The 26357-nt window shown below is 41.9% G+C and overlaps 2 protein-coding genes across 2 annotated transcripts in view; both read left to right on the forward strand.

Moving 5' to 3' along the window:
* The first annotated feature begins 4789 nt into the window (after positions 1-4789).
* On the forward strand, positions 4790-5931 carry LOC115764767. The gene is made up of 2 exons (XM_030708004.1): positions 4790-4872; positions 4942-5931. The coding sequence occupies exons 1-2, from the start codon at positions 4795-4797 to the stop codon at positions 5776-5778; spliced, it is 915 nt and encodes a 304-aa protein (XP_030563864.1). The 5' UTR covers positions 4790-4794; the 3' UTR covers positions 5779-5931.
* An 8861-nt stretch (positions 5932-14792) lies between these two features.
* Positions 14793-26357, forward strand: part of LOC115764843 (dynein heavy chain 9, axonemal) — a 30676-nt gene continuing 19111 nt past the window's right edge. The window contains exons 1-15 of the mRNA XM_030708091.1: positions 14793-14978; positions 15035-15529; positions 15700-15788; positions 17147-17782; positions 17851-18145; positions 18213-18691; positions 19135-19634; positions 19685-19998; positions 20067-20170; positions 21072-21487; positions 21680-21894; positions 23680-23856; positions 23909-24283; positions 24360-24533; positions 24630-24902. Coding sequence (XP_030563951.1) covers positions 14793-14978; positions 15035-15529; positions 15700-15788; positions 17147-17782; positions 17851-18145; positions 18213-18691; positions 19135-19634; positions 19685-19998; positions 20067-20170; positions 21072-21487; positions 21680-21894; positions 23680-23856; positions 23909-24283; positions 24360-24533; positions 24630-24902 — 4728 coding nt within the window. The remainder of the gene's footprint in view (positions 14979-15034; positions 15530-15699; positions 15789-17146; positions 17783-17850; positions 18146-18212; positions 18692-19134; positions 19635-19684; positions 19999-20066; positions 20171-21071; positions 21488-21679; positions 21895-23679; positions 23857-23908; positions 24284-24359; positions 24534-24629; positions 24903-26357) is intronic.

Below are 26357 nucleotides of genomic sequence, written 5' to 3' on the forward strand. Positions count from 1 at the left end.
GCCGCAAAAGGCGATAGCGATTGCGGGCTGACGCTGTCGACGCTGGCAGCGACGGCAACTCCAAAATAATAATAAAAAATCAAAGGCAGTAAAAACCAAAAAACACAAATCCAAAGCAACCAGGCAAAGTAAATTGGTGTGAGTGTGTGCATGTATATGTGTGTGTATGTGTGTACGGCTCTTAGCCCAAGGGCTTGGCATTGTTGCAAAAGAAATTATGGCCGCGTTGTGTCTCGTTGCTGTTGTTGCTGTTGCTGTTGTGCTAATTTGTGTTTGCGGCATTCGCATATCAAGGGGCAGGCAACTGGCAGCTGTTGTAGCAGCTGTGTAGCAGCTATGGCTCGGTCCGGTCAGCGCGAAAAATGAAGTTGACCTGCTTACAGCTGTGCCCAAAGTCTTAAACTGGAACAAAACTCACACACACACACACGCAACAATACACTTCCGAGCAAATTTACATAGGCTCGGGCAAAGAAATTATGCATGCGGCTGTTGATATTGAAATGCCGAGCAGGTTAAACTCTGTGCCGCCCACTCGAAAGTGAAATGAAGTGGAGCCAGCGGCAAAGCAAGTTTAACTTTCGTCTAGGAGCGCCAGTTTGCAGACCATAAACACGTAAGGCACGAAAAGCAAACAAAATAAATACACAAAGCTATACGACGCGAAGGCAACGTCAACGTCAACGTCAACGTTGACGCCAACGCCAACGACGACGACGGCTACAACAACAACATGCAAATTAAACTAGGTAAGAAGCTGCCTACACTTATATGCTTATGTGTATTTGTAGTGCAGCTGTTTGCGCTGCCGACGTCAACGTCAGAAAGTCGCAGGAAGTCGTTACAGCAAAAGTGTCCGCTGGGACGGCAACCTTTGTGGGTCAAATCGTGGTAAAAAACGGCTCGGAATAACTGTGCCACCGCGCGGCATTTGCCAAAGTCAAACGCATTGAGCAAGCAACAACAATGTTGCGACGCCCTAATTTTGACCACGAATAAATCAGTGAGCGTCGTGGCTAACGACGAGAACTTGGCACAAATCCATTAACACTCACATTTCAGTTGTCGCATGCTAGGCACAAATAATTGAAGTCTTTTTGGATAAACTTGGCCAACATGCAAGTAAGCCAATCCCAGGCGCGCACGCCCAAGACAACAGCTGAGCTGAGTTACCGCCTGCTGCCGCACGGCACGTTGTTCATGTTAACAAAACGAACTTTTAATAAATTCATTACATTGGCACTTTATGGCCCTGCCACGCCTAGAGCACAGCAAGGCGTAGAGCTGCACAGAGCGCTGCACTGCTTTAATGCAATGCCTGACATTACGTTTACGCCCCTACATTTATGGACAATCAAGTTTATGGTCGTACGAGTATGTTTGTATGTACAAATTCCGAGAGCTGCTCTGTTTATCGTCACTTTGCACTTCTACTTGACTTTTCCAAGATATTTTCAAATCGAACTTGTGTGTGTCACAGGGAATTGTAGTTGGGTGGCGCCGTTGCTGGAAGTGCGCTATAAAGCCTTGTCTTATTGATGTGCTGCATTTAGATCTAAGAGGGAAGCACTAACAGCATTTGAAGGTTAGAATAAACCAAATGTTAATGCAAGCAAATGTCAAACCTTTTATGCCAATAACCTGGAATAACTGTTTAAATGGTTGTGTAAACATCGATTTGTGGCCATGAATGAATGAAGAGTTTAACGATCCTTTTATAACAAAACTTCTGTACATCTCTCTTGTTCGCCCTATCCTTGAATACTGCTCTTGCATTTGGTCTCCACAGTATAACAACAGCCAGGATCGTATTGAATCTGTTCAGAAGCAATTTCTGCTTTTTGCCTTACGAGGTTTAAATTGGGACCCTAATCTTCGGTTGCCATCCTACTCCAGCAGACTGCTTCTTCTCAACCTTCCGTCGTTAACCAACCGTAGGACAATTCTCGGTGTTGTCCTTCTACATAAGTTGATTATTGGCGACATAGATTCTCCTTTTCTGCTAGGGCGTCTTCAATTCTCTGTTCCGGCTAGACCAACCAGAAATTATCGCCCCTTTTTACTATCTACGTGCACAACAGACTACGCTATGCACAATCCTTTTCGCGTGCTATGTAAAAATTATAATAGTTTGCATCACGCTTTCTCTACCGAACTGTCTCTACCCCTAATAAAATCGTTGCTTTCAGGATACCTTCGGGAAGTCGCTGACCATTCCCAGCTATGAGCAGGGGCATAGCTTGCCGGACAGGCTGAAAAATTTTTCCCCCACCGGGTCGGTGATTTCCCATTACTTTTCTTTCTGTCCTATCTACTTAACACTCTTTATCTAACTTACATTGCTTTACTTTATTAACAATTCTTCTTACTTTCATTTTTCCTATTTATTGTATTTTCTTTATTAATATAGCAAATTAAGATTATTTTAATGCTACTTGAAAACACTTTTTTCCTACTTACAACCTTCTGCTTAGATGTAGGCTCTAATAGCGTCACTGACAAAATTAGCTGTGAAAAGGGGCACAGCTGGCCGGACTGGCAAATAAAACACCTCCATCGGTCGGTGATGCTATTTAGAAAATTGTATCCTTTAACTAGGCTTTTAGCATAAAATTCTATTGTATATTCTATTGAATAATGAGGAAGACACTCGTTTTGTCGACCATTAATAAATAAATAAATAAAAAAAAAAAAAAAAAAAAAAAAAAAAGAATGCCATGTTATAATAAATATCTAAGCAAAAAATTCAATTCGTTTAAAAGCTTATCGCATTTCCAACTTATATATTTGCCTTAAGCTCAAAGATACCAAAAGATACAACTTTTTAACCTCACTGAAATTTAAACTCAATTATATTATTTACATTTATAATATTAAGAACAAATTCAATTTAAATATTTAAAATCTAAGATTGCAAATAAAGACACACATTTGTCTGAGCATTTGCATCAAATTATCAATAGACAACAGCATTTACTGTACATATTTACTGTATGCCAAAAAGATTATAGAGATTGCCATGGGGACTTTCACACAGGTCTAGCCACCCAAAGGGGATGAAAAGGAAAATTAAAAGAGACAGATAAATAACATTGTCTCATGCTTATTATTCTGTCTTTTATATGTATACGTAATGTTTGGGAAACCTTAAGCACAGATGTGCTAAGCATGCGATCTAAATAAAAAGTTGCGTATTTAATTGCCGCTGGCCGAGTCCAGACACTTCATAAAATAAATATAGTTCTTTAATAAAATGTCTTGGAATATAATTCCAATTATTACTTCAGACTTTAAAGAAACTAGGAACGTGTTTATTGCAATTAATTCATTTAATTTTTAAACCCTTTTTATTTTTGATCGGAATTAGCCAGATATGCCAATCACCCAGCACCTGCATATAACGCCATCACATCAAGAGAGTGGCCATCTTATTCAGGCGTATCTATGGAGAAGAAAGCGAAGAGTAGGGAGCAGCACACTTCCTAGAAAAAAAATTATTTTTAATAATTTAATTTAATTAACTAAGCAATATAGTGTTGACAGACGTTACTTAGTAAGTCAAACCATGTCAACCTCGCCAGAACTGTAATGAAATCAAAAAGGATAAGCACCAGAAGTCTGCTAAGGATACTTCTTGTTGATTGATTATAAAGCAACAGTATTCAACCAATTCTTAAGATGACACTAAATTATAATTTAAGAATTTTCAAATGGGCAAACGTGGTGCGCTCTGCATTCTGTATTTTCATTAAGTCGCGTTTAACTTGCCCTTGAACTGGATATTACATTCTAAATAAATAATACAAGCCGTCGTCCGCCTTGGATTGTTGACGTAACTGTTGGCATTGCACTGGACAGATTTATTTACCCGGAAGCACAACAATGCCTAATAATAATGCTGATTGCTATTTAATAAAGCTATTTTAGTAATAGGCTTGATTGCCAGTTTGCGCCACAGCCGCAAAAGTATGTGACCCGAATTTACATAATTTTGGCAATTCCCAGCTCAAGGTCAACATTTTGGCCACCAAATCGGGGGCGGAGTAGTCAGTTAAAAATGTGTTAGCCAAGGAAACAAAATAAAATACCAAAAAAAAAAACCTTTGCTCGATTACATCTTAAAATGAAATAAATTAGCGCAACAAGCTGACCCAAATCACAATGCGAAATACATGGGAATCATGAAAATCAGAATTAAAATGTCAACAACAACAAGTACAGATCTTGCCACTACAAGCTGATTACCGCTAATTGTGCCCAAGGTAATTGGAGTAAAACGAGCCAGAGACAGAGTCAAAACCAAAATAAATGATATATATTTATATTGTCGTAATGCGGTTGAGCTTAATTGGAATAAATTCTACTTCCATAAAATAAACGAGTTTAAGAAACTAATAATAAAAGAAGTAGAAAAGAAATCTCGTATATATAACTACTTCAAAATCAAAATCAACTGGCTTTATTAAATTCTTTTTGTTATTTTGTATGTGAATAAGAACAATAGCTGGAAAACAAATACTAAAGGAATAACCAGAACTCATGAGAATTACAAAGTAGGGCAAGGTTTCAAAATAGGAGAGGAGTTACTAGGGAAATTGAAGTAAACTTTGTCTGTATTTTGCTTAGAGTTAAGATGCCTAATTCTTATGGCCCGTACTGTGCCAATCAGTTCGTCAGTTAATTACTCAGAACAAAAAGTGTTATTTATTTTCGATTTTAAAGAGTCTGTAGCAAAACGAAACGAGCTTAAACTTTTAGATGAAGGAGGCCCTGAAGTCCTTGTCAGCATTGGGTATGCTGACAATGACTACAAAAAAACATCATACACATAAACATTATACACTGATAGAGTTGGATCATAAAATGGCTCAGGTAGGCTGTGAAAAATAATTTATGGTTTAATAATAACTATATGAACACATTTACATTCGATCCCTTAAGGGTAACAAAATTTCTGTTTTACGAAAAATGTTTGGTTTGGGTAAAAAAAAACCCGAAAATTCGTACATAGTGCCACAGAATTCGAAAATAAATTTGGAGCAAAAACCTGGTTTCAAGGAACACATTGCCAATCTTAAGGAAAACAATTACGATCGCAGCGCCATGAATAAGTGCCCACATTGCGAGAATATGGCCAAGAACTTTTTGTACTTAGAAAGCCTGATACGTAACAATTGCGATAAAAATCCAAAGTGCAGCCTGTGCCAATCGTCCCTGAAGTATCTACAGTATGTGAATAGAAACATAATGCAAGTCTTTGGAAACTTTGACTCGATTGTGCAGGCTGCACGCGTCTTTTCCACACAAGTGCCTCCATCCCCGAAGTACTCAGTGAAGAAACCACAGCCGAAAGAAGTCAAGTCAATTCGTTCTGAGGGCGGTGCCCTAATGAACGTACAGAAATCTGCTAAGTCTCTCAAGGCCATCAAGTCGCAGAAATCAAAGAAGTCGATCAAACCCTCCAAGTCGGGCAAGACCCTGGCCAAGGCAAAGAGCAGAGCTACCACTAGCACAAAGAGCCGCATTAGTCATGGCAAGATGGTACTCAAAAGTAAATTCAAGCCAAAACCGCCCAAGTCATCCAAATTGGCAAAGCAGCTCAGCAAGGTTGTCCGCAGCGCCAGCCAATATCAAAACTTGCGTGCCATGCGCTCCAAGCTGGCCAACAAGGCAAAGAAGCCAAAGAAGCAGCGTACCAACCCAGTACCCACAAGCATCAACTGGAGCCTGCTTAAACGCAACATGCCCAAACGTACCAAGCCAATTCTTGTATATTAGATCGCTTTGAAATACTTAAACCGAGTGGCATAAACAGACTTGACTTATTTTGAACGCCTGACAAATATCGAACTCTTAGCTTCGTCAAAATTTTCCGTAAATATACTGTAAAGCACACGCATTTAGGTTATAAAATACAAGGTTTAAAATTAAGAAAACATTTTCAAATTATTTTATTATCATTACATTTTTTAGAATCACCTCTTCCGCAGGTATGCCCTAATGCGGGCATTTCCCTGGGAATGTGGACACTGCGCTGCATACTTTTTTAAAAAGTTGACCAAACAATCCTGGCCACCTCGCAATTGCCGCTGGCAGCTTTGAATACAGTTTCTCACGTAACCGTATATTTATACATGTTGTATTGACGCGTTGCAAGTTTACATAGTTTGCACGGCCAAAGATGTGTTAATTGGCCTGTCCTTTTATAATTTTTGTCAAGTTTCTAACAAAATTACCATAGGCCAGCAACACTTCTGGCTGTAGCCCTATTTTTATACCCTGTTTCAGGCAGTGTCTCGTTTCAGGCAGAACATACAATCATGGCATGGCTGAACTAAAACCATAGGGCAGATTGATTCTCAGTCACACGACAATTGCATACCCTGCATGCATTCCATTAATACTTCCATTTATAATTTAATTTAAATAAAAAATCTGCTTATGCGAAAGCTTTATATCCGACCGATCCTATGGGATATTACCTACCCAAATGATTCTATTCAATAGAGTATGAAAAGAACAAGATTCCTTCTAAAAGAATCAATAAAACTTCTTATCTTCCACGTTAAAATAAATTGCATGCTGTAGTTAAAACGTATCTAACGTACACTCCTATAAGGCGGACACTCCTCTTACGCGGCCATTTACTGTGAAACCTTTATAGAACAGGCCACACAATTTTGAACTTCCAAAACAACAGAAAATTTGCTGTGCACTTTGTTGGCACAAACGAGTTTCGCTTAATTGTTGCAAATATTTTATTATTGCAAGTGTAGGCAAACGTGCAATTAGTGTTGAGTGTCCACTACAAAGCGGTCATCGGTTATTAAATATTTTTCATTTTTTTGTTTTTTTAGGTGCTCCTACCCTGCACAAGAGCCACACAGGCGACTTCAGTTTTTCGAGTTAGCAACCAGCCGCGAGTGGCAGAGCCAAATATTTTGTCAATTTAAAATCGAGCGGTCAGTAAACGTCCATCGGGCCGGAGGCCAGGTCCAATGGGTAGCCGGAAAGCAGCCAAATATATTTCTATACCAACTGACTTTCGGGTCGCAACCGGCAGTTGGACAATTTTACGCCATACACCCACAAATGGGCCGCTTACGCAGCTGTGAACCCCAATGGACGACCCTTCATTTGTTTATCCCGCCGCCGGCCAGGCATACTACTATATGTATTCGTGTGTGTTTGTGTTTTGCCAGTGTCCATGCCCGCTTCGCTGGACATTTGGCTAAAACTTATTAGACACGAGTGTATTTAGCGCATATGTGCCTGTTTATACATAACTGTCTGCGGCGGCATGGCCCGCTGGGACACAGACCTATAAGTTAAACACATATATAAAAATTGGATGCCCGCTGAATATTTCCACCTATGTCAATGAGTCAACATGGGAATATGCATTGACTACAACAGCTTACAGTTTTAAGAACATTCTTTATTTGTTGGTTATGAAAGGGAGCCCACTTGTACTCATAGTATTTACGCATATCAATGCGAGTTAATTAAAAAAATGTAATACAAACAAATTTATCAGTAAACATTAATTGTATGACTTCTATAGTCTTTGTATTAAAAACTGTGAAACAATAATTAAATAAAGCATATTGTGTGATTATTATTATGGAAAAATGTAACTCCAAAATGTGTTATGACACGCACTATTTTATATTTTATTCAACAAGGCTAATACATTTTAGGAACATACCTTTTTGAGTTAATTGGTAAACAAATCCATTTCAGTTGTATTGATTCAAATATCAAGAAAACGCACTTAGTCTCTTTTGAGAACTTTTTTAACATTTTTTTTTTATAGTGCATTTGTGAATATTTTACTGGCTAAAAAGCTTTGCCTTGCCCGAAATTTGAATGAAATTCTTCAAGAAGTCTTGGGATATTCATAAATAATGTCATTTAAATTAAAGTTTCACCCTTTTCTAAATTTTCATATTTTGCTTAAATTTAATTATTCGTAACTAACGACACTTGTTGTGTATCTATGATAGCTTTTCCAGCTAGCTATAGGGTATTGCTTGAACGAGCCTGCTTGGACGAATGGAATGAACTGCGGGAGCAAAATAATATTTTGCTGATACTGGGGAAACGGCCCAAAACAATGTTGGCAGACCAAAAACTGTGTGACGCTGCCGCATAATTCCTTTGTAATTAGATAACGCAACAAAGCAGCAACATGGCAACCACAGCATTTCCGCTTCCGGGGCGTCCCAATCGTCTCGGTCGAACCGCTTGACCAGACTCCGGCAAGCAGTCCCTGGACTCGCAGCAGCTGATGTGCAGTGTACTTTCCGTGCAATTTCGTACATTTTCGTTTTACGTAAAATGTTGAGAGCATTTTCTGATTATTTTGCAAAATCGTAACATATACCGTTGCCATTGTCATTGGCAACATAATTAGCCACCGCCACGCCCACAATACTCAGCTGTCGCAGGCAAGCGAAGTGCTTTTTCGTTGTGCAATTTCCCAGCTCGTGCACTCGACTGCTTTTTCAATCGTTGCATTTTGCTGTGACAATGTCCGTTAAAGCTGATTGTGACCAATACGCTGTAAGAGATCTGATTGAAAGGGTTTACATTGGTTTAGGGCAGCTAGCTCTTGGCTTAAAGCCTAGAAGCTCCTGTGAAATAACATTTAACACTACTAAACAACCGGAACAACTCTTAGCTTGGCCCTAGCTGGATTAATGTTGGGGTCAGAGCTAACAGAGAGGCACGTTTTCTGGCACGCAAATTTATCACGCTCAAGATGTTGTGCAAGGAGCTGCCCTCCAACTGAAGCTTTGCGTGCCACAAGCCTGGTGCAATAAGAACAAGTTGGGAGCTCCATCTGGCCACTAGCAAGCCATAATTAGCTGCTCATCGCAGACATCCTCGCACTAGGAGTGAGACAGAGAGTGAGGGCGAGGGACAGCGGCAAACAAATGGCCCACAAGCAGAAGATTTAGTGTGCTCTCATGCAACTAAACTTAATATTTCACGTGCATTTAACCTCCGGGTTTAAATGTCGTAATTTTCTCATTGGCATCCAGCAGCAGCAGCGGCAGCAGCCCCCGACCTGAGGCATTGCACGAATGTTTTACTGTCTCAAAGTTTGTCTCAATTACGTGCGTGCCAGACTGAGACAGCTCGCTCCACTGGCCCCGACTAAATATTAAGACTGCGACTAAAGTGGAGCATTTCTCAGGGCGTACCAAAGTTCAGTTTCAGTTCGCCGCAGTTCGTCCTCTGTCCCCGCTCCCTCGTATCTTTGCGTTTGTCATTGGCAACTTTTTAATTAAAAGTTTCATCCGAGTAATGGGATATTTGCACTACGAAATGCGATGTCGACCACGACGATACCATGATACTTACTGGCGCTATATTTGTGGGTGTCGCCATCGAAATCTTCGACTGGGCCACTTTGCTCTCTTATTGGTTGCAAGTGTCTAATTGCCAAAAGGATTTGCCTTACATAATGTTGCGCTGACCCCATTCCTTTTTTTTATTGGCCGCCAAAAAGTTTGCCCAGCCATTGCCTTACACTAAACTCTCCCCCGCACAAGTTAATGAGCGGCTAGCGTCACGTGCGCAATTAAGGAGAAGGCCTTTTAATTAAGAGGCTGCCTCTCGATTCGGTGCGATGATCTAGGTGGTAAATCTAATTCGTGCCTCACCATGGGTCCTACAAGAATCAAGCGATTCATTTCGATCGTGAACGTCGTGATTTTTAAGATTTATTTAAGACTGAGCTGGCAAACACCACATGAACCTAAAGAAACCCCCGATTGGAATTTCACATATTTTGTAAAGAACTTTCTCACATTTTTAAAAAATTATGCTTGGATTTTATTTGGAGACTAATAAATCATGGAACTTCTGGCTTAATTCACTATAGTTAGTATCCTTAACGTGGACTAGCTTTTTAGCATGGACCGCTGCCAAACGCCCTACTGTGGGAACACCCAACAATATTGTGCAGTCCTTTTGCTCCTTAGATCCGTTTTCTTTTTACAAGACAATCGTCAGAGTTATGTTCCATATACCAAAAATTTCATTGCAGACTGATAGACAATTGGATAAAATATAATCCCTTGGTTAACGTAGCCTGCAGCCGCATTTAACAAGAGACTGTTGACAGCTACTGTTAAACAGTAAAGACTTTACAGTCAACAAATAGAAAACGGCATTTTGACGATTGACAGGTTTATAAAAATCGAATTGTTACCACTGTTCATATACCAAAGGCGTTGCCTAATCGCTGGCGGATGTCCGGTCAGAAATTTGCTTTTATTGTTTTCACTTGTGCCAGGCGCTTGCGCCCATTTTGGGATTTCGGACTTTTTGTCAGTGATTTTTTTTTTCATATAATTTTTTTGTCGTGCTGCATTCTTGTCGAGTTTGTTGTCAGCATTCCCTTTCGACTTCCTCATCCACTTGAACTAACATCCTTCCGCTGACTTGTCATCGTCAGGACCAACAATTTCTGCCTCTGGTCTATCGCCAGCAGTGCATCCAAATGACAAGGCCGCCTGTCCGTTTGTCAATCAATTGTGAATTGTTTATTGAATGTTGTCGTTAGGCTGCACACAGCACACAGCCACCAAGAATTGTATTTGTTGTTATTGCTGCCGCTGCCGCCGCTGCCACTGGGACGACTAACTGGTTTTGTTCCAACATTCGATAGAAGCTGGCCAGAACTAGGACCAATTGGTCCTGTTGCCAGTTTTGTTTACACTGGCACTGGCAACGCTTTTCTTTTTTTGTGAGGCGTTTTAATGGAAAACTGTGCATTGATCGATTTGTTGACGTTTCCAACTTTTTGTCTGTTTTTTACCCTTTCGCGGGGTACTCTAACTATGCCATTACAACTGATAGTCAGCAAAGATGTGGCCACCTCGCATTCTACCATTTTTTGTTGATAAGCATCAGGTAAATATGAATTCGGATTTGAAAGCGAGTTAACCAAATAAAGTTATATTTAAATGGAACTTTTATTTATTAGATTTATGTGCAGCTTGTTGTAAGCGTATTTTATGTGCGGCATGTCGCTACGAGCTTTAATTCATCCTATTGAATGGCCTGTCACATTACTAATACGCACTGTGGTCGCTTTAAATAGATGCTCCCAGTGCTCTCATAATCTTGCCCAAATGGCTTTTGTTGGAATGAAATAGTGTTGACTTTCTCCGCGCACACACGCACACACGCACACACACACACACACGCACACATGCACAAAGTCGAGCGTCCTTAACAAATGCACGAAATGGCTTTTAAACGAGCCCGACGCCGTGCAGTCTGGCTGGCAACGTCGCGGCCCTGCATCACCGTTTCGTTCAGCTGGCGCTGCCGTTGGCATGTGATGATTTGTTCGCACATAATGAAACTCATCAGCAACTACAACAGCCAGGCAGGCGTTCAGGATGGGGTCAGAAGGTCGAGGGTCGAATGTGGGGATGGCAATGGGTTTCGCGTCGTGGCGTGAATTGGCTTGGCATAAATTCAAAAAGAGAAGAGCGAATAAAAATAAGTTGGTTGAAAATGCACGTCTGGGAAATGCTCTATAAAAGTAATCTTCATTTAAGCTATATATTTGTGCAGATTTATGAGTTTCCACTATTCTTATACACTCTCCCTTCCTATCACCAGGAAGATAAACTGACTATATATTAGAATTAAGATTGTCTGATAGTTTGACAAAATACAGAATTATAACTAAATCATATCGCAGATTTAACTTCCTTGGCGATAAGACAACATTTATTTCTCAACAGTATGATCAGTAATGCTGTATTTGGTTATTTTTTGGAAATTTTGTACTTTGTGCCTGGCACCATTCATTCGACTGGTCGGAGGATCGATTGATCAGGCGGATACTAAATAGTTCGGCTAACTACTAAGCGAGATAGCGAAATAATATTTTCCATTGTGATAAAGTTGGTTTCTGTATGTGAAGCACATTTGGTCAGCTGACTTGATTACAGGGTGTTACGAATATGTAACCAGTGCGACAGTTTTGCAGAAAGAAAATGTAGTAAAAGCATTTTCCAGTTTCATTATTCATGGCTCACTGCCGGCCGCTGTCCAACGTGCGCCTTTTCTGCGATTTACTTAATTTGAAGTGAGCCTCGACCATCAAGAAACTGCTTTTAAAATCAATTTGGCGTATATTTTTCTTGGGACTTGTGGTTTTTTTTTTTTTTGCCGGCTTGCCTTTTGCTGCCTGCACAGCTTTTCTTTTAAGGTCTGACTTTGTCCACGGCACTATTTATGCACATAATTTGCAGTCAACATGGAACCACTTTCATTTTGAAATTTAATCTGAAGCGGACAAATGGAGCAATGACTGGCCTTTGTCGCCGCCAGCTGATGAATGAAAAGCTGCCCAACTACTTATGTAACATAATCTATTTCAATGTAAAAGTATATAAAAATAAATACATATAGAAAGTCCTTATTGACGCAACCAACCGAATGAAAAGAATTTAATTTACCTTCAACCCATCAGCAGTCAGTCAGCGGTTAAGTTAAATTCAAGCCAGATGCAAACCATTTCAGCAAATTCATTAGCAGAAAACTTGCTGCTCCCCACGCTATTCACTCTTGCCAGTTACCAGTAACACCACAAAGACCGCAACAGTTGCGCCTGCCACTAAAAATGAGGGCAATGCATTTATCCCGAGGGTGCCTCGCAGTTGAGGAATGGATTCAGCAAAGCAGCGGGTTGCCATGTGCTTGTTTTTGATATGACGCTGATATTTAAAAGTGAAGTTTGAATTCTGTATATATATACACATATAATATACATATAGAATATATATATATAATATATTTATATATACTAATTATATACATTTATATAGCAAGCCGGGCCGTTATCATACATAATCATACATAAGCAGATGATACCCTGTAGCCATCTTTTGAATGCCCATAGCAAGGGAAAGCCTTGAATACATTTATTAGGTGAAGCCCAGAAGAAAATTAAATATATTTTTATATTGTTGACAGAACTGGTTGAAAATTGGGCTATTTTGTTTTGCCCTTTAATCACATACTAATGCCCAACTCTTTGATTTTATCAATATTAGTTCTCGAAGCACTTGCCATAGTGAGTTTATTAAGAGACGAGGTAAATAGGTCGACGCAATTTTATTGTGGGTTACGATGTATTTTTTAAAGTTACTTTTCGTGTGGGGTTATTATATAGAAAATGTGCAATTTTCTAAAGGAAAAACTAAATGATAGTAAGATGCCCGTATACAGAGAGCTCCAGGGTATTTATAGTCTTGTTTTATTTGTTAATAAATACATTTTTTGCAAGAACCATTTTTAAAGGTATCGGTCAGCGTGGACGCAAAAATTTGATATTTTAATTTACGGTAAAAGTTAATATTCATTAATGAAAGAATTTAATATTACAATTGCTCGAAAAGGTGGGCAAAAAAATTAAATAAAAATATTGTTATATTTTGATCTGATTAATTCAATACAATGCGAATATTTGGTGCATTCTTTAAGAATGCGATTCTTAGAGTTTCAGGATATGACTCAAACTGAAAACCCTATGCAGTTTCACTATGCCTGCTTGCATAAATCAGATTTAAGTAGCTCTTATATTAGTATAGAGAAAAGCCATGGATTTTGGAAGCATTCGCAAAATTGTATACTATGTGGGAGCACTGTAGGGCATCCTTTAGCTGTGTACTTGCGGTAATTGCGTAGCATTTTAAGCATACTGGCAGCACTCACTGCTGCTGCAACTGCTGCTGTTGCTGCTGCTGCTGCTGTTACTTGACACATGTCAGTCAGTCACTCATTCCGTGCGCTTAGCTTTTGAGCGTAGCCAAGCGGAAGGCTCAGCAGTGCCAGCAAGACGGGGCTGGAAGCTAGCTGGTGTGGATTTGACTTTGTGTACGCGAAACATAAAATGCACTTGACTTGCTTTGCCCAAGAGTTCTTCTTGTTGTTGTTGTTGTAGGCTGTTGGTGCTGACAACAGCAATAATGCAGCACTTAATGTGCCAAATGTATGTGAGTGTGTTTGTGTGAGTCGGCATTATAGAGTGGTCATTGCTGGCGTTTGAAGCATTACAAGCACATTTCTTGTGGCATTTCAGTTTAAATGCCAAATATTACGCATACGCCCGTATGACAGCGCCAACAGCAAAAGCAATTTTCATTGCCAGCTCATAATTTGCATACATAGCCGTAGCGCTGCGGCACCGCAGATTTATGGACTTGAACATATTGCTAGCCGCCTGCCACCTTGTCAATCGCGGCGATGGTCTAATTTTGGTGTGGATTTTGATGTTACTGTTGATGTTGATGTTGAGTTATGAGCGCTTGGCTAACAAAAACCTGCTGGCAAGCGGAAATTACATTTCGCTTAGTTCGCAAGTGCAGGCGAGCAATTAAAGCGAGGCGATTGAACGGGCGGCCGTTGGGCGTTGGGCGGTGCACCCGACAGCCTGGCATCAAACTTTGCCCATTGCATTAGAAAGTGGAGCTTCGCTGGGTGGCGCATTAAAACAATACACACACTTTAAAATCATTTTTTTAATTTGAGTTTGAAGTTTGATCGATACGCGGCGCGGCCTGGGTCTGCGCTGCGGTGCGCATAAGCGCCCAGCTGCACCGACAGGCCTGGCATTAGAGGTCATACGAATGCCTGCGGGTCAGAATCATTTCAACGGCAAACGCCGCGTCGAGCTGTTGATTTGTGCCATCAATTGATTCGTTTGCTTTGTGGTCACAGTTTTGCTACTGTTTTCTGTTAGCCGTCCATTTATGGCCATGTCCGCATCCAATGCTGCGGCTCTGGCCAGCAGCGATGAAGAGCTCACGCCTGCTGGCAGCCATCCGAGCGCTCAGCCGGACTACAGTGACGCGCGTTTGGAGCGCGTGGCCGCCTACACCACGACCACAATGCGCCTGAAACCGGAGAAGTGGGCCAAAATGATGGCGCACGATGAGTTCCGGGTATGTTTTCTTTACTTTTGCACATTGCCGACTAACAAAACTGGCTGTCAATGCAGCATATCGTCCTGGACTGGCTGCACGGACGGACACGAGTTTTGGTGATGACGCTCAGTCCAGGCGGCGAGCTGGTGCCTAGGGGATGTGTGAGCGACTTATACCGAAACTATACCCTGCAGAGCTGTGGCTCACGAGTGAGCGCAGCAAATGATGCCACCGCCACGGCTGCAGTGGTGGCGGCAGCAACAACCACAGGAGCACTGCTAGTTCCACTGCCGCCCGCTTCGTCCAGCTTCACGACATTGGATGGAGTACCGCGCGGCAAGTGCGCCTACTTCATACGCCACAATGTGGACGTGCCGCTGACAGCTAGCAATTTTCATAGCTCTGTGCTCTATGGTGACTTTCCAGTGCACAGCAAAATGGAGACCATGTCTCTGCTCTTCGACGAGGTGCTGCAACCGCTGCTGGACAAGGCTCAGGGCGTGTGGCCGTCGCCCGTGCGCAAGGATCTGCAGGCGCGCGTCAAGGAAGTGCGCAACACGCTGACCGAGGTGGGTCCAAGTCTGTTATCTCGGCATATTAATCTAATTGAGTGCAGCGAGGCGAGCAGGGACGCCGCCAGGCGAGAGAGCTTACCATTGTTCCAATGTATTTGGCTTAATTGGGCAAAGTTTTCATGTGTCTATAAGCGCTATTTATACTTTATTGTTATCCCCCACAGATTAAGGGCAAAACCAACAATCGCACAATTTTATCGTTATTAGTTTCGCCAACAATCGTCGAGGAAGTGTCTGCTCACGTGAACCGGGGGTAAGTAGAAGCCGGGCCCCAACTTTAGTCACACTCAATGGCCATTGTCTCAAGGGCTATGTATTGCGTCCTTTACCATCTGCAGCTGCTGCGTCATCGCTGCTGGCTACAAGTCTTTGTTTATATTGAAAGAGGGAGGGGCAGGAGGGCAGGAGGGCGGCAATCGTATAAATCGAACTTGTGAGCAAACAACTTTATCGCATGATTTTGCGTAAATTTGTTATGTATTTTCAATAACTTGTTAAATGCCCAAAGTTTAATTTCAATTTTCAATTTGGCCAACAACTCGAAGAGTTACAGAATCTTGATTGCTTTTTGCCAAATTTTTAAACTGAAAACCAATACGACTAATTGCAAATGAATGTATCGAGTCGACGAACTGTCTTAAAGCCAATATAAAAGAATTCCCAACTAGAAACCCATTTTAATTAATCAGCTTCAAATTGCATACAAGCTATCAAAGTAAACCACAAAATGTTAAAGTCTAAAAATTATAATCAGCCATACACGATTAGCAGATACCCTGTGAACAGGTATGAAGCGCCTAAGCTGGCGACTGGCTTAAAATTACCAACAAAATGTTCTCTTAAAAAATGCGTGGCTTTTGAGCTAATAGGAGAGATAATCCATTAAGTTAAATGAACTGAATGCTGCACATGATATACAAGAACCTAATATCGATTTTTAAACACGGGCATTTAAGCTTACCTTTAAATACAAAAGAGCTGAATACACTAAACTTGGTATTTGGGCTCTCTTATATAAAGCTTCTGCATTAATATATTTATTATTTATAAATTATATATCTGCAGCTGGGTGCTATATTAAAGCTGAGAAAATATCATTAGGATCGGACTACAAGCACCGAAGATATTTCAGTTAGCATAATGTGGGACTAAGAGAAGAAGAAGCACAACTACAGCTTGTAGAGGGGAGGCTCCTGAGTGTTTATTTTGTGTCTTTTTGTGTACCTTTGCTTGCATGTTTGTAACGGGGTATCTCCAAGTCAGGCGCTCTTACTTGCTTTCCACTTCTTCAATGGGTATAAATAATGCGAAAGCTGCAGATGTTATCATGGAAATCAGCCATTAAATCAAAAAAATGTAGGTCAATTTTATATGCAGCATTGTAGACAGAAGCGCAAAAACAAATCCAACAAAATTAAATGGAGAAAATGTGTAAATGAGCGGGATAGAGAGGGCAACTACGCAGAATTTCCAAGCGCAACTATTTAAGAATTAGGTCAACAATTGTTTTCCCCACCCATTAAAAAAGTTGCGTTCAATTGCTACCCAAAGTTGAGTCGGAATTGAAAGGATTTAAAAAAGGCAATTTTAATTATCGTTGCATGCCAATAGCAATCTAAGACCAGCCTTGGATCCCAAGTTTCGTACTCTACTGGAAGAGATGTTTATCAATTGGACAACACAAATGCACGACATTGTAATGGAACGCTCGGAGTCCATTGGCCTGACCGCGTGCACCACTGCACCCACCAAGCATATCCATGTGGTTACGCTGCCCGCTCAGGAAATTACCTTCTGGACAAATCGAAAACTCAATTTGCAGAACATTTACGAGCAGCTGCGCGAATCCATGCACAAGGCCCTGGCGCACATACTTGAGCGCATTCAGTCTGTCTATTATGAGCCCTATGCAAAGGCTTTCCGGCAGCTTCTGACCGCCTGGCTGGAGGCACAGGATGTCTCACTCTGGCTGCAGCCACTGCAGCGTCAAACCGCCGCCTTCAACTCGGTGCAGTTCAGCAATGCACAGGAGCTGATTGCACCGCTGGTGCATGTGCTGCACTTGCTCTGGAGCAATGCCCGCTTTTACCGCAGCACACAAAGGATGAGTGTGCTGCTACGTTGCATGTGCAACATGTTGGTTCACCGCGCCGCCGAGGACTTGGAGTTTCCGCTGCTCTTTCAGGGCGACGCCGATGAGGGCCTGCAGAAGATCAAGAAAACTGGCGAGGTGTTGGAGTTTTTCAGGTAAGCAAAATAGGAATTTTGTAGATACTCAAGTTTAGCAACACTCTTGGCCATTTATGGCTGCCTAGGCAGCGCATGCTCGATTACAAGGAACGCTATGCAAGCAGCCAAGTGCTGCTGCCAGCCTTGCCGAGCTCTTCTGCTGCAGCTGCAGCCGCAGCAGAAACTTCCCCAACGCCCGACGACCAGCAGCAGCTGTGGCGCTTCTCCAACGAGCAAGTGTTTGGCCAAACACTCGACGGATTTCTGTTGCAGCTATCGGAGCTCCGTCATGTGTTCGAGGCGGCTGTTCAATTTCAGCAACTGGAGAAGCTTGAAATAGGCGGTCTGCGTGGTAAATTGCTCACGGACCGCATCAGAGAGGTAAATCTAAAGGTTAAATTTCCACCTTCCAGGATAGTGCAAATTTCCTTTTCACTGTCTTACACAGATCTTTAACGAGTTCAAGGTGCTGTTCGAGCAGTGGACCAATGTAGACATAGATCTCGCAGCGCCCGCTGCCCACAAATGGAAATGTTTCAAGCGCGAGCAATGCCTTTTCTATAAGCGCATGCAGCAGCTGGAACAGAAGCTGGCCACTGTACTGCTACAGGCCTTCGAGCAGTGCCACAGCTGGATCCACCTGCTCAAGCTGACGATTATGTTTGGCTGCCTATTGAAGCGCCGCACGGTGCAATTGGAGCTCGTGCGTCTGCTTCCACACATGCTCAACGTTTACAATGCAGAGCTGCAGCAGCTGGAACAGAGCGTGGCAGTCGTGCTGCTGGACTATCAATTCCATGGACTCGAAGCTCTGCCCGTAGCTGGAAACTTTCCCCCAATTGCTGGCGCCATCATGTGGCTTGAGCAACACTTGCATCGCTGCGATGAACTGGGCGCTAGGGATCTAACTGAGCTCGTCCAGACATTGTAGGTCCAATCAACAGCATTTTAATATCGACTCTTTTCGGCACGCCGAAGGTTAAATACTCTTGTGGACATGTGACTTAGAAATACTTTTCTAGTATCGCTTTATTTTTATACATTAAAATTGATTTGGGAAAAGGGATTTATAATTTCGACCTATCGCATAAACTTCTTCTTATTATTGCAATTTCAATACATTTTTTTACACATAAATAGTCTGGGAAATATTAGACACTTTTATTTTCTTCATTTGTTATGAAATTAATTCATATGGAAGCAATAAGCTTAACCGAAAACTACTTTTACATTCTGCTAACAATATTGATTTAATTTTGAAGAAAAATCCACGCATTCATAAGTCAGTTTATAATATTTTCGTGAAATATCTCAAAACTCACTTAAAATAAGTAATTTATTCAAAATCCAAAATCTGCTATACTTTATAGGTTAGCACTAAAATCGGAGCTTATAACGCTGCCTTTTCAATGGGATGCATTGCTTTCACGTCGCAACATTCTGACCACAAAATTGTGCAATCTTCAGCTGAAGATCTGGCACGCCTGGCAGCAGGACATAGACAAGCTCATAGCAGAGGGTCTCGACGAGCCCGTGCTGATTCAATTGGCAGCCGGGCAGCAGCTGCAGCTGAATTTTGCTCAGGCGCTCTTTACGCTGCTCAAGGAAACTAAATATCTGCTAGCTCTGCAGGGTTCTGGCAGCCTTTCAAGCAAACTCTTTCCAATGCCCGAGGCGCTGCTGTCACTTTACGAGCAGCGGGATGCCTACTGGCGGCGACGCATACGGCTCATCAAGATTGACGAGTTCTACAATGGCATCCGAACTGGCCAGTGCGCTGCAGCTGAGCTGCAACTAATTGCCACTGAGCTGGCGGCCATCGATGCTCAAGTGGCAACTGCCTGTGGTCAACTAACCTGGCGCAATTACGGTAAGTGAGGTAAAGTTAAAGTAGGCAACATTTTTGAGCTGCTCCAACAGATGAAACGCTCATCGAGTGCATATTCGAGAAGTCACGCGATCTGCATGCACGTCTGCAGCTATCGCATGGCAATCTGGACGCCATATTAACCAGCATGCGTCGCTGGAGCCGCGACCCACTGCATCAGCGCAGTCTCTATGGTCGCAATCTGCTCGATCTGCGGCATCAGCAGGAGCGGGTACGTCTGCGTCTGCTGCAGTGCGATGAGACGAAAATGCTGCTAAATCGCTTGCTGATTGCCAACTTTTGTTTGTTCTTCAACTACGAGTCGCAGCAGTTTCAATTGTATTCACGTGACCTGAGCGTGCAGGAGGTGAGCAGTCCCTGTTGATCCAAATAGGTTGTTATTAGTGTCCCTATTGTTTATTTTGTCATCGAAAGTTTGTGCGCGAATTTCCGGATGAGCAACGCCGACAGTTTAACAAATATTTGGCCACAGTTGATGAGTTGATTTGCCGTGAAATGCGTCAGGCCATGAGGATCAGGTTTGGCTTTCAATTTATTAAATAGAAAAATATTCGGCATAGCACAAAACAATTTCATTTTGCACTGTAAGTGCCTAAGCCTAAGCATATATACATTTTTTTATATGCTTTTGTTATTTAAACGTATTAAAAATATTAACCATATATTAAATTAATTTAATAAAGTACTGCAAAGAGTAAAAATCGGTGAAAATATTGTTCAATGTGTCTCAAGCATTCATGCAGCGTACAACTATGTCGTACTGCAGCCATAGGAATAATCGGTTGAAAATTACATTTTGTATCAACAGCTTGTTCAGTCGGGCACTTTAAATTTCTTATATTTTTATTCATACCCATTTTAGTAAGTTTTCAGGTAGCACCTGTTTTTAATACCAAAGTAATAAAAACGACTCACTCAGCCATGCCACAACCAGTCATACAATTATACAAGCCACCCACATCAGCGAGCAACAAATAAATTCATTACACTTTGGCAGGCTGCCAGCGCCTTTCATGTCTCATCAAAACTAATCAAGTAAATGAACACAAATTTATAGCTCACCCGCATTCGCGCACGGTAACCGCAAGGCGACAGACACCTACACCTACATCTACACCAACACCGACCGCAGTAAGCACACACAAACACACACACACAACAGCGACAACAGCCAACAACAACTTACAACTGCAACAACAACAACAACAGCAAGTTGCTGATGGCAGAGCATTCATGCGTCAATTGCATGTTTCACTTAACGGCACTTCGTGATTGCATGCAGAGTCCTCAGAAGCAGAGGCAGAAGCAGCAGCAGCAGCAGCAGCAGTGGCAGCAGCAGTGCAACGCAAACGAAATAAGCACAAAACAAACTCAGCACTAAATTTAATTTTCGCATTACTCATACGCCGTGTAATTCAGTTTAGAGTATTTGCACAAGGAAATGACAGCAACTGGAACAACGACTGCAACAACCGCTGAGGCAACTCCAACAGCGCCCCCAACTTCAAATATGGCCTTGCCAAGCATGGCTAGGTTGGTGTTACAACAAATCACAACGCCACAAGCGACAGCGACAATAACACCAACAACAGCAACAACAACAACAACAACAACCGGGGCAACAGCAACAAACGATGCACCGCTTTTCGAAGTGAAATTGGAGCTGACGGAAACGGAAATACGTTTTTCGCCTGCCTTTGATGCAAGTGTGGAAAATAATTTTCAACAAATTGTCGAGCAGCTGTTGCTGGATATAAAACAGACATGCGACTGCATGCCAAGAATTGTGTCTGACAATGCGCTGTCTGACGACGACGGCGACGACGAGCACGATGGTAAGTTCAAGCAGTTACTGCAAAAGGAGCAGCAGCCCTTCCCACACAATATTCTGGCCGTGGCAAGCACGGTATGCACCAGTCGTCGCATTGGCGCTGCCATCGCTGAAGGTACTGCGGAGTACTTCTCCGTGGCAGGCGCGTCGCATTCTTTGCATTTGCTTATACCACCTAACACACTCTCAGTTGCAGCTGATGACTTGGAAATACTGTGCGCCAGCATACGCAACGCCTTGGCGCAGACGGTTCAGGCGGCGTTGAATTATGCTGCCAAATTCCACGCCTATGCGTTCCTTTGGACACAGCAGAGCGGCGCCGTTCTGGCGTCCTGCATGCAGACGGCGCGTGAGCAAACGACCCACATCAGTGACAGTGGCTATGCCATCATGGAGACTTTCAAAAAGGAGGTAAGAAAAAGAGAAAAAAAAAATTACAACAAACATCTGTGTGCCCCAAAGCACGAGGCAGCAGCTCGCCAAATGCCGCACCGATGCGCCCACGCACACAGACAGCCACACTGGCGCACACCCGTTGAACAGCCCTCGGGCCGGGATTGGCGGGGGGTCAGACAGATGGAGGTACTAGTGACCGAGTGGCTCGCCGGGTCACTCAATTGGCAACCACACAATTTACGTTGTGTAACCCCTGAGACCAATAACGCTTGATAAATGTCGACCATTTAGGGTCAAATGTGTGGCCGAATCGGCTGTCGGGCCATCTCGCCGGCTTTGCCCAAATCTGGATATAGCCAAAAATGCTTAACCACATGGCGCCTCTGACTTATGCCAACACACACAGAACAATTCAGTACAGTGACTACAGCAGGCAAATCGCTTGCGTATGCGTAATATTTTCTTTAAACAATTATCAAACGCCCCGAAAAGTATGCAATAAATTACATAAAGACTCCGCAGCACACACACCACACACGCACACAAATAAAATGCAAAGCAAACCAGCAACAACAAATCATGGTCGGAATGCATGAACATTCAACGTGAGGCTGTGAATTGACTGCCACAATAAAATGTGAGAGACTCACGGAAAGCTTACAACGAATCCTGTTTACCCTTCTACTCGAAATTAACAGGAAAGAAGAAACAAATGCATAACCTAACAACAATCACTACCTTTAAAATTCTCTTTTTAAATAACTCTTTTACTAAGTTGCTTGTGAAAAATAGTTGAAAATATAATTTTTAATGTATTTTTACAGTGTCAGACACCCAACATACATGTTACCTTTGTCGGTGACAACAACTGCCCCTTTTGCACCTGTCAAAATGCATGTTAGTTGTAATTTTTGTAAAAGTTTGCCAAATTCAAACAAATTTTATTCACTTGTCGTATACATTATTTAAACTTTCATGAGAATAGAATATTATTTTATAACTTATTCAATTCATTGGGTGTCAAGTACAATTCTCCTTTCATCTGAAAAGACAAAATGTTGATTGTTGCCTGCAAAATATTGACAGTCAGACCTGGAAAAATCAATTTTTGGCAGGTTAGCTTAAAAGCTTATAACTTAGTCCTTTATCCACAGACTTTATCAAACAATTCCTTTATTGACATCTATTTAATATATTTTAATGAATCACATTATTATCAAAAACACAATATTTTTTTCCTAATTTCCTGAGTCGTTTTAGTCGAAAATGTAAAAAAATTGTGCAAAAAAGAGGATTAGTAAATTTAATAAGTATGTGAACCCACCTTTAAATGGCTTCAAAAATTCCAAAACAATAAAAACTAATAACAAGACTGTCATTAAAATGGCCCAAGAATTATATTCGCCCTTTCGGAGGGCACTAACTTACACAACTAGAATAGGAAATGTAAGCTTCGATAGTTTTTGAAGTCGTAGTTCATATGAAGACAAGTACAGTCTGTCCGTTAAGTTAATGCGCAGAGTTACGTTATCAGTATATTACCCGGACAAGCAAAGGGCAACTAAAATCACTGACCGGCATTTTATTTATGAGCGGCCATTGAGAGTCGCCTCTGGCGCAGCTGGTGCGCTTAATAAATGCTTCGCTTGGACACAGTACGCATATACAAGTAAATGGCACATGAATTGGGCTTCCGACCACGCACACACATATGCGCTAAATTAGCTTAAATAAATTTGGGTTAGCCCAGGCAAATGAAGTTGTCAACGCCCCAAACATCTTGCCCAATCTCTTACGCAGATCGAGCGCTACAACGAGCTGCACGATGATATCGACCAGTGCGAGAATCGCCACTGCCTGAACGGCTGGCTGGCCCTGGACGTGAAGCCGCTTAAGCATGGTCTGCTCAATCTGACCTGTAAATGGTCGCACCTCTACAAGCAGTGGCTGCTGCGCTATGTGCAGAAGACGCTTCAGGTGAAGGCAGCCCCGAAAAGTATGCTATCAAAAAGCTAATATGTTTTAACAGGAGCTAAACGCATTCATCGCGCGCAGCCATGAGACTTTGCAGCTGCACATCGCACGCCAGGAGTTCAAGGCACTGCTGCGCGTGCTGTCTATCATGGCGGAGATACGGCAGAGGGAACCGTACGCGGACAATGTATTTAAGCCGCTCAAGGACATCATTGCGCTTTTAAAGACCTACAATGTGGAGTTCGAGGCACAGCTGGTGCGCAACATAGACCAGCTGCCGCTGCAGTGGCAGCAATTGAAGCAGCAAGCGCTGGCCAAACACGAGGCACTCCAGGACACGCGCTACTATCAACAGCAGCGCGTAACGGCGCTCATTGGTCTGCATACGTGCCACGTGCAACATTATGCGAAACAGTTCCAGCGCATGCCGGTGAGTGCGGCCCCTATTCAGCTTCCCGGTCTGTTTGCCCAGAATTAAGCCCAGCGTTACCTCTTCTACCGCCCAGTTCTTTCGTGTTCCCTGTCCACAAATTTACGATGCCTGCGACCAGGTCTACGTGCGGCTCCATCGCTTTGGCTGCCAGCAGCGGCGCTACGCGTGCTGGGCCCGGCTGCTGAACATTCCCGAACCCGATACGAGCACACTCCAGCAGTGCAAGGCTGAACTTAGACGTGTAAAGGTGAGCAGAATGTCGACCAAATTTGGGCCCGTCAGTCCGTGCTCGTGAGTTTGTGTGGATGTGTAGCAGATAAGACAGCTTTTGTATCGCCCGCAGCAATTGTGGGACTTTGTGCGCGTCATCGAATCCTGCATTGTTGACTGGCATGCAACACCTTGGCTCCAAATCGATACGGATGACATGGAACACGAGTGTAAGAAGTTCACGCGCGATTTGCGCACACTTGACAAGTGCATCAGAGACTGGGCCCCCTATGTTTACATTGTGGGCGTATTGCGTGAGCTGGTTGCCTCGCTGCGAGCAGTTACCGAGCTTCAAAATCCAGCAATTACCGAACGCCATTGGCTGGAGCTTATGCAGTTGTCAAAGGTAAGTAGGACAAGAAATCGCAGCTAGTACTGTTTGCAGTCAATAAAGGTAATGCCATCAACCGCACCTGCTCCCGCATCCGCATTCACACACGCACACTCCCAGCTATATCAGCATCATCATCATAGCTCATCGATGCAATTACAACTGATTGATCCACACGGCACCGCTTTACAATGTGTCTGCTCATTGTATCTTGGTGTGGTTTGGCGCATGGATTTGGCAATCGCATTACCGGGCGATGTTTGAGCACGCATTACAGGAGCTATAATCCACCAAGCATCCCACATATGGAAGTACGTAATTGCTTTCGACTCTCCCGCATAGTAAAAAATTTTGGTTTCGATTAAATACTTTAATATTATTCGGTTATTGGAGTAAAAATCAGTAAAGTTTCCAAATTGTTTGCATACAACTTATTTCAAATGTTTAATGGATTTTTTTGCATCAAAAAATAAAGTTTGGTCGTGCTAATTTGTTTAATTAATTTAATGATAGCACGTTTTTATAATAAATAACATATTTTTCATAAAAAAATTATGTGTACTTCCTTTTTTTGTTTTATTTTAATTCATGCTATAATCTAATTTGAAAACAACTGGTGACTTTATTTTATCTCCAATCGGTTATTAATTCAATTCCCACTTTTTCAATAATAATGAAAGAGAACCACTCAGATTTCGCCATAAAATATTTTTATTACAATTTTCGCTGAAGACAATTCCTTATCAGTTGCTAAAAATAAATATCAAAATGGCTTTTGATTTCAAACTTTTTTGCCTGTAGGTTTTAATAGCTTAAACGCGTTTTTAATAGAGTTAACTATACGAGAAATTTAATTTTATCTCTGTATATAAAACTGTTGAGACGGGATATCGAGAAATTCCACCCGCATGTGTGAAAAAATCCCAAAAAACGTTTGTATGAAACTTTTTTGCTTACCATCCGATCGGCCTTAAACTCATTTTCAAAGATCTTTGATGACATTCATTTAAGGGGCGAAAATGGAAGTCAAAGATTTGATGGGTGACGTTTCGTGCTCAAAAAGAACTATACAAGAAATCATTTAAGACGTGTTTCACACTTTTCGCAGAATCCAAGTTTATGTTTTAGTTTTTATTGATTTGCAGATCAAACTATATTATAATGATATTTACGAGTTTGATTAAATAAGAAAATATAAAATTTATTCAACCATTGTGAAAAATAAAAATCTAAACCTGTTTCGAATTTGCTGGTAATAGAAGGTACAGCATCTAGCCGAGCTAGCCACTGGTTATTTTATGAAATTAAACTATTTAATACTCTTGAATAACTAGAAATGGTTTAGAATTTATTTATTATTATATTTATCCATTTATTGCATTCATTATTTCCCTCATTTATAATTACACATAATCACCGAGCACTTTAACTACTCGAGTTATAATTGGATACAAATAAATAGAAAGAAAT

This window comes from Drosophila novamexicana, unplaced genomic scaffold (assembly GCF_003285875.2).
Source record: "Drosophila novamexicana strain 15010-1031.04,08,12 unplaced genomic scaffold, DnovRS2.1 tig00000870-arrow-arrow-pilon, whole genome shotgun sequence".
NCBI classification, from domain to species: Eukaryota; Metazoa; Arthropoda; class Insecta; order Diptera; family Drosophilidae; genus Drosophila; species Drosophila novamexicana.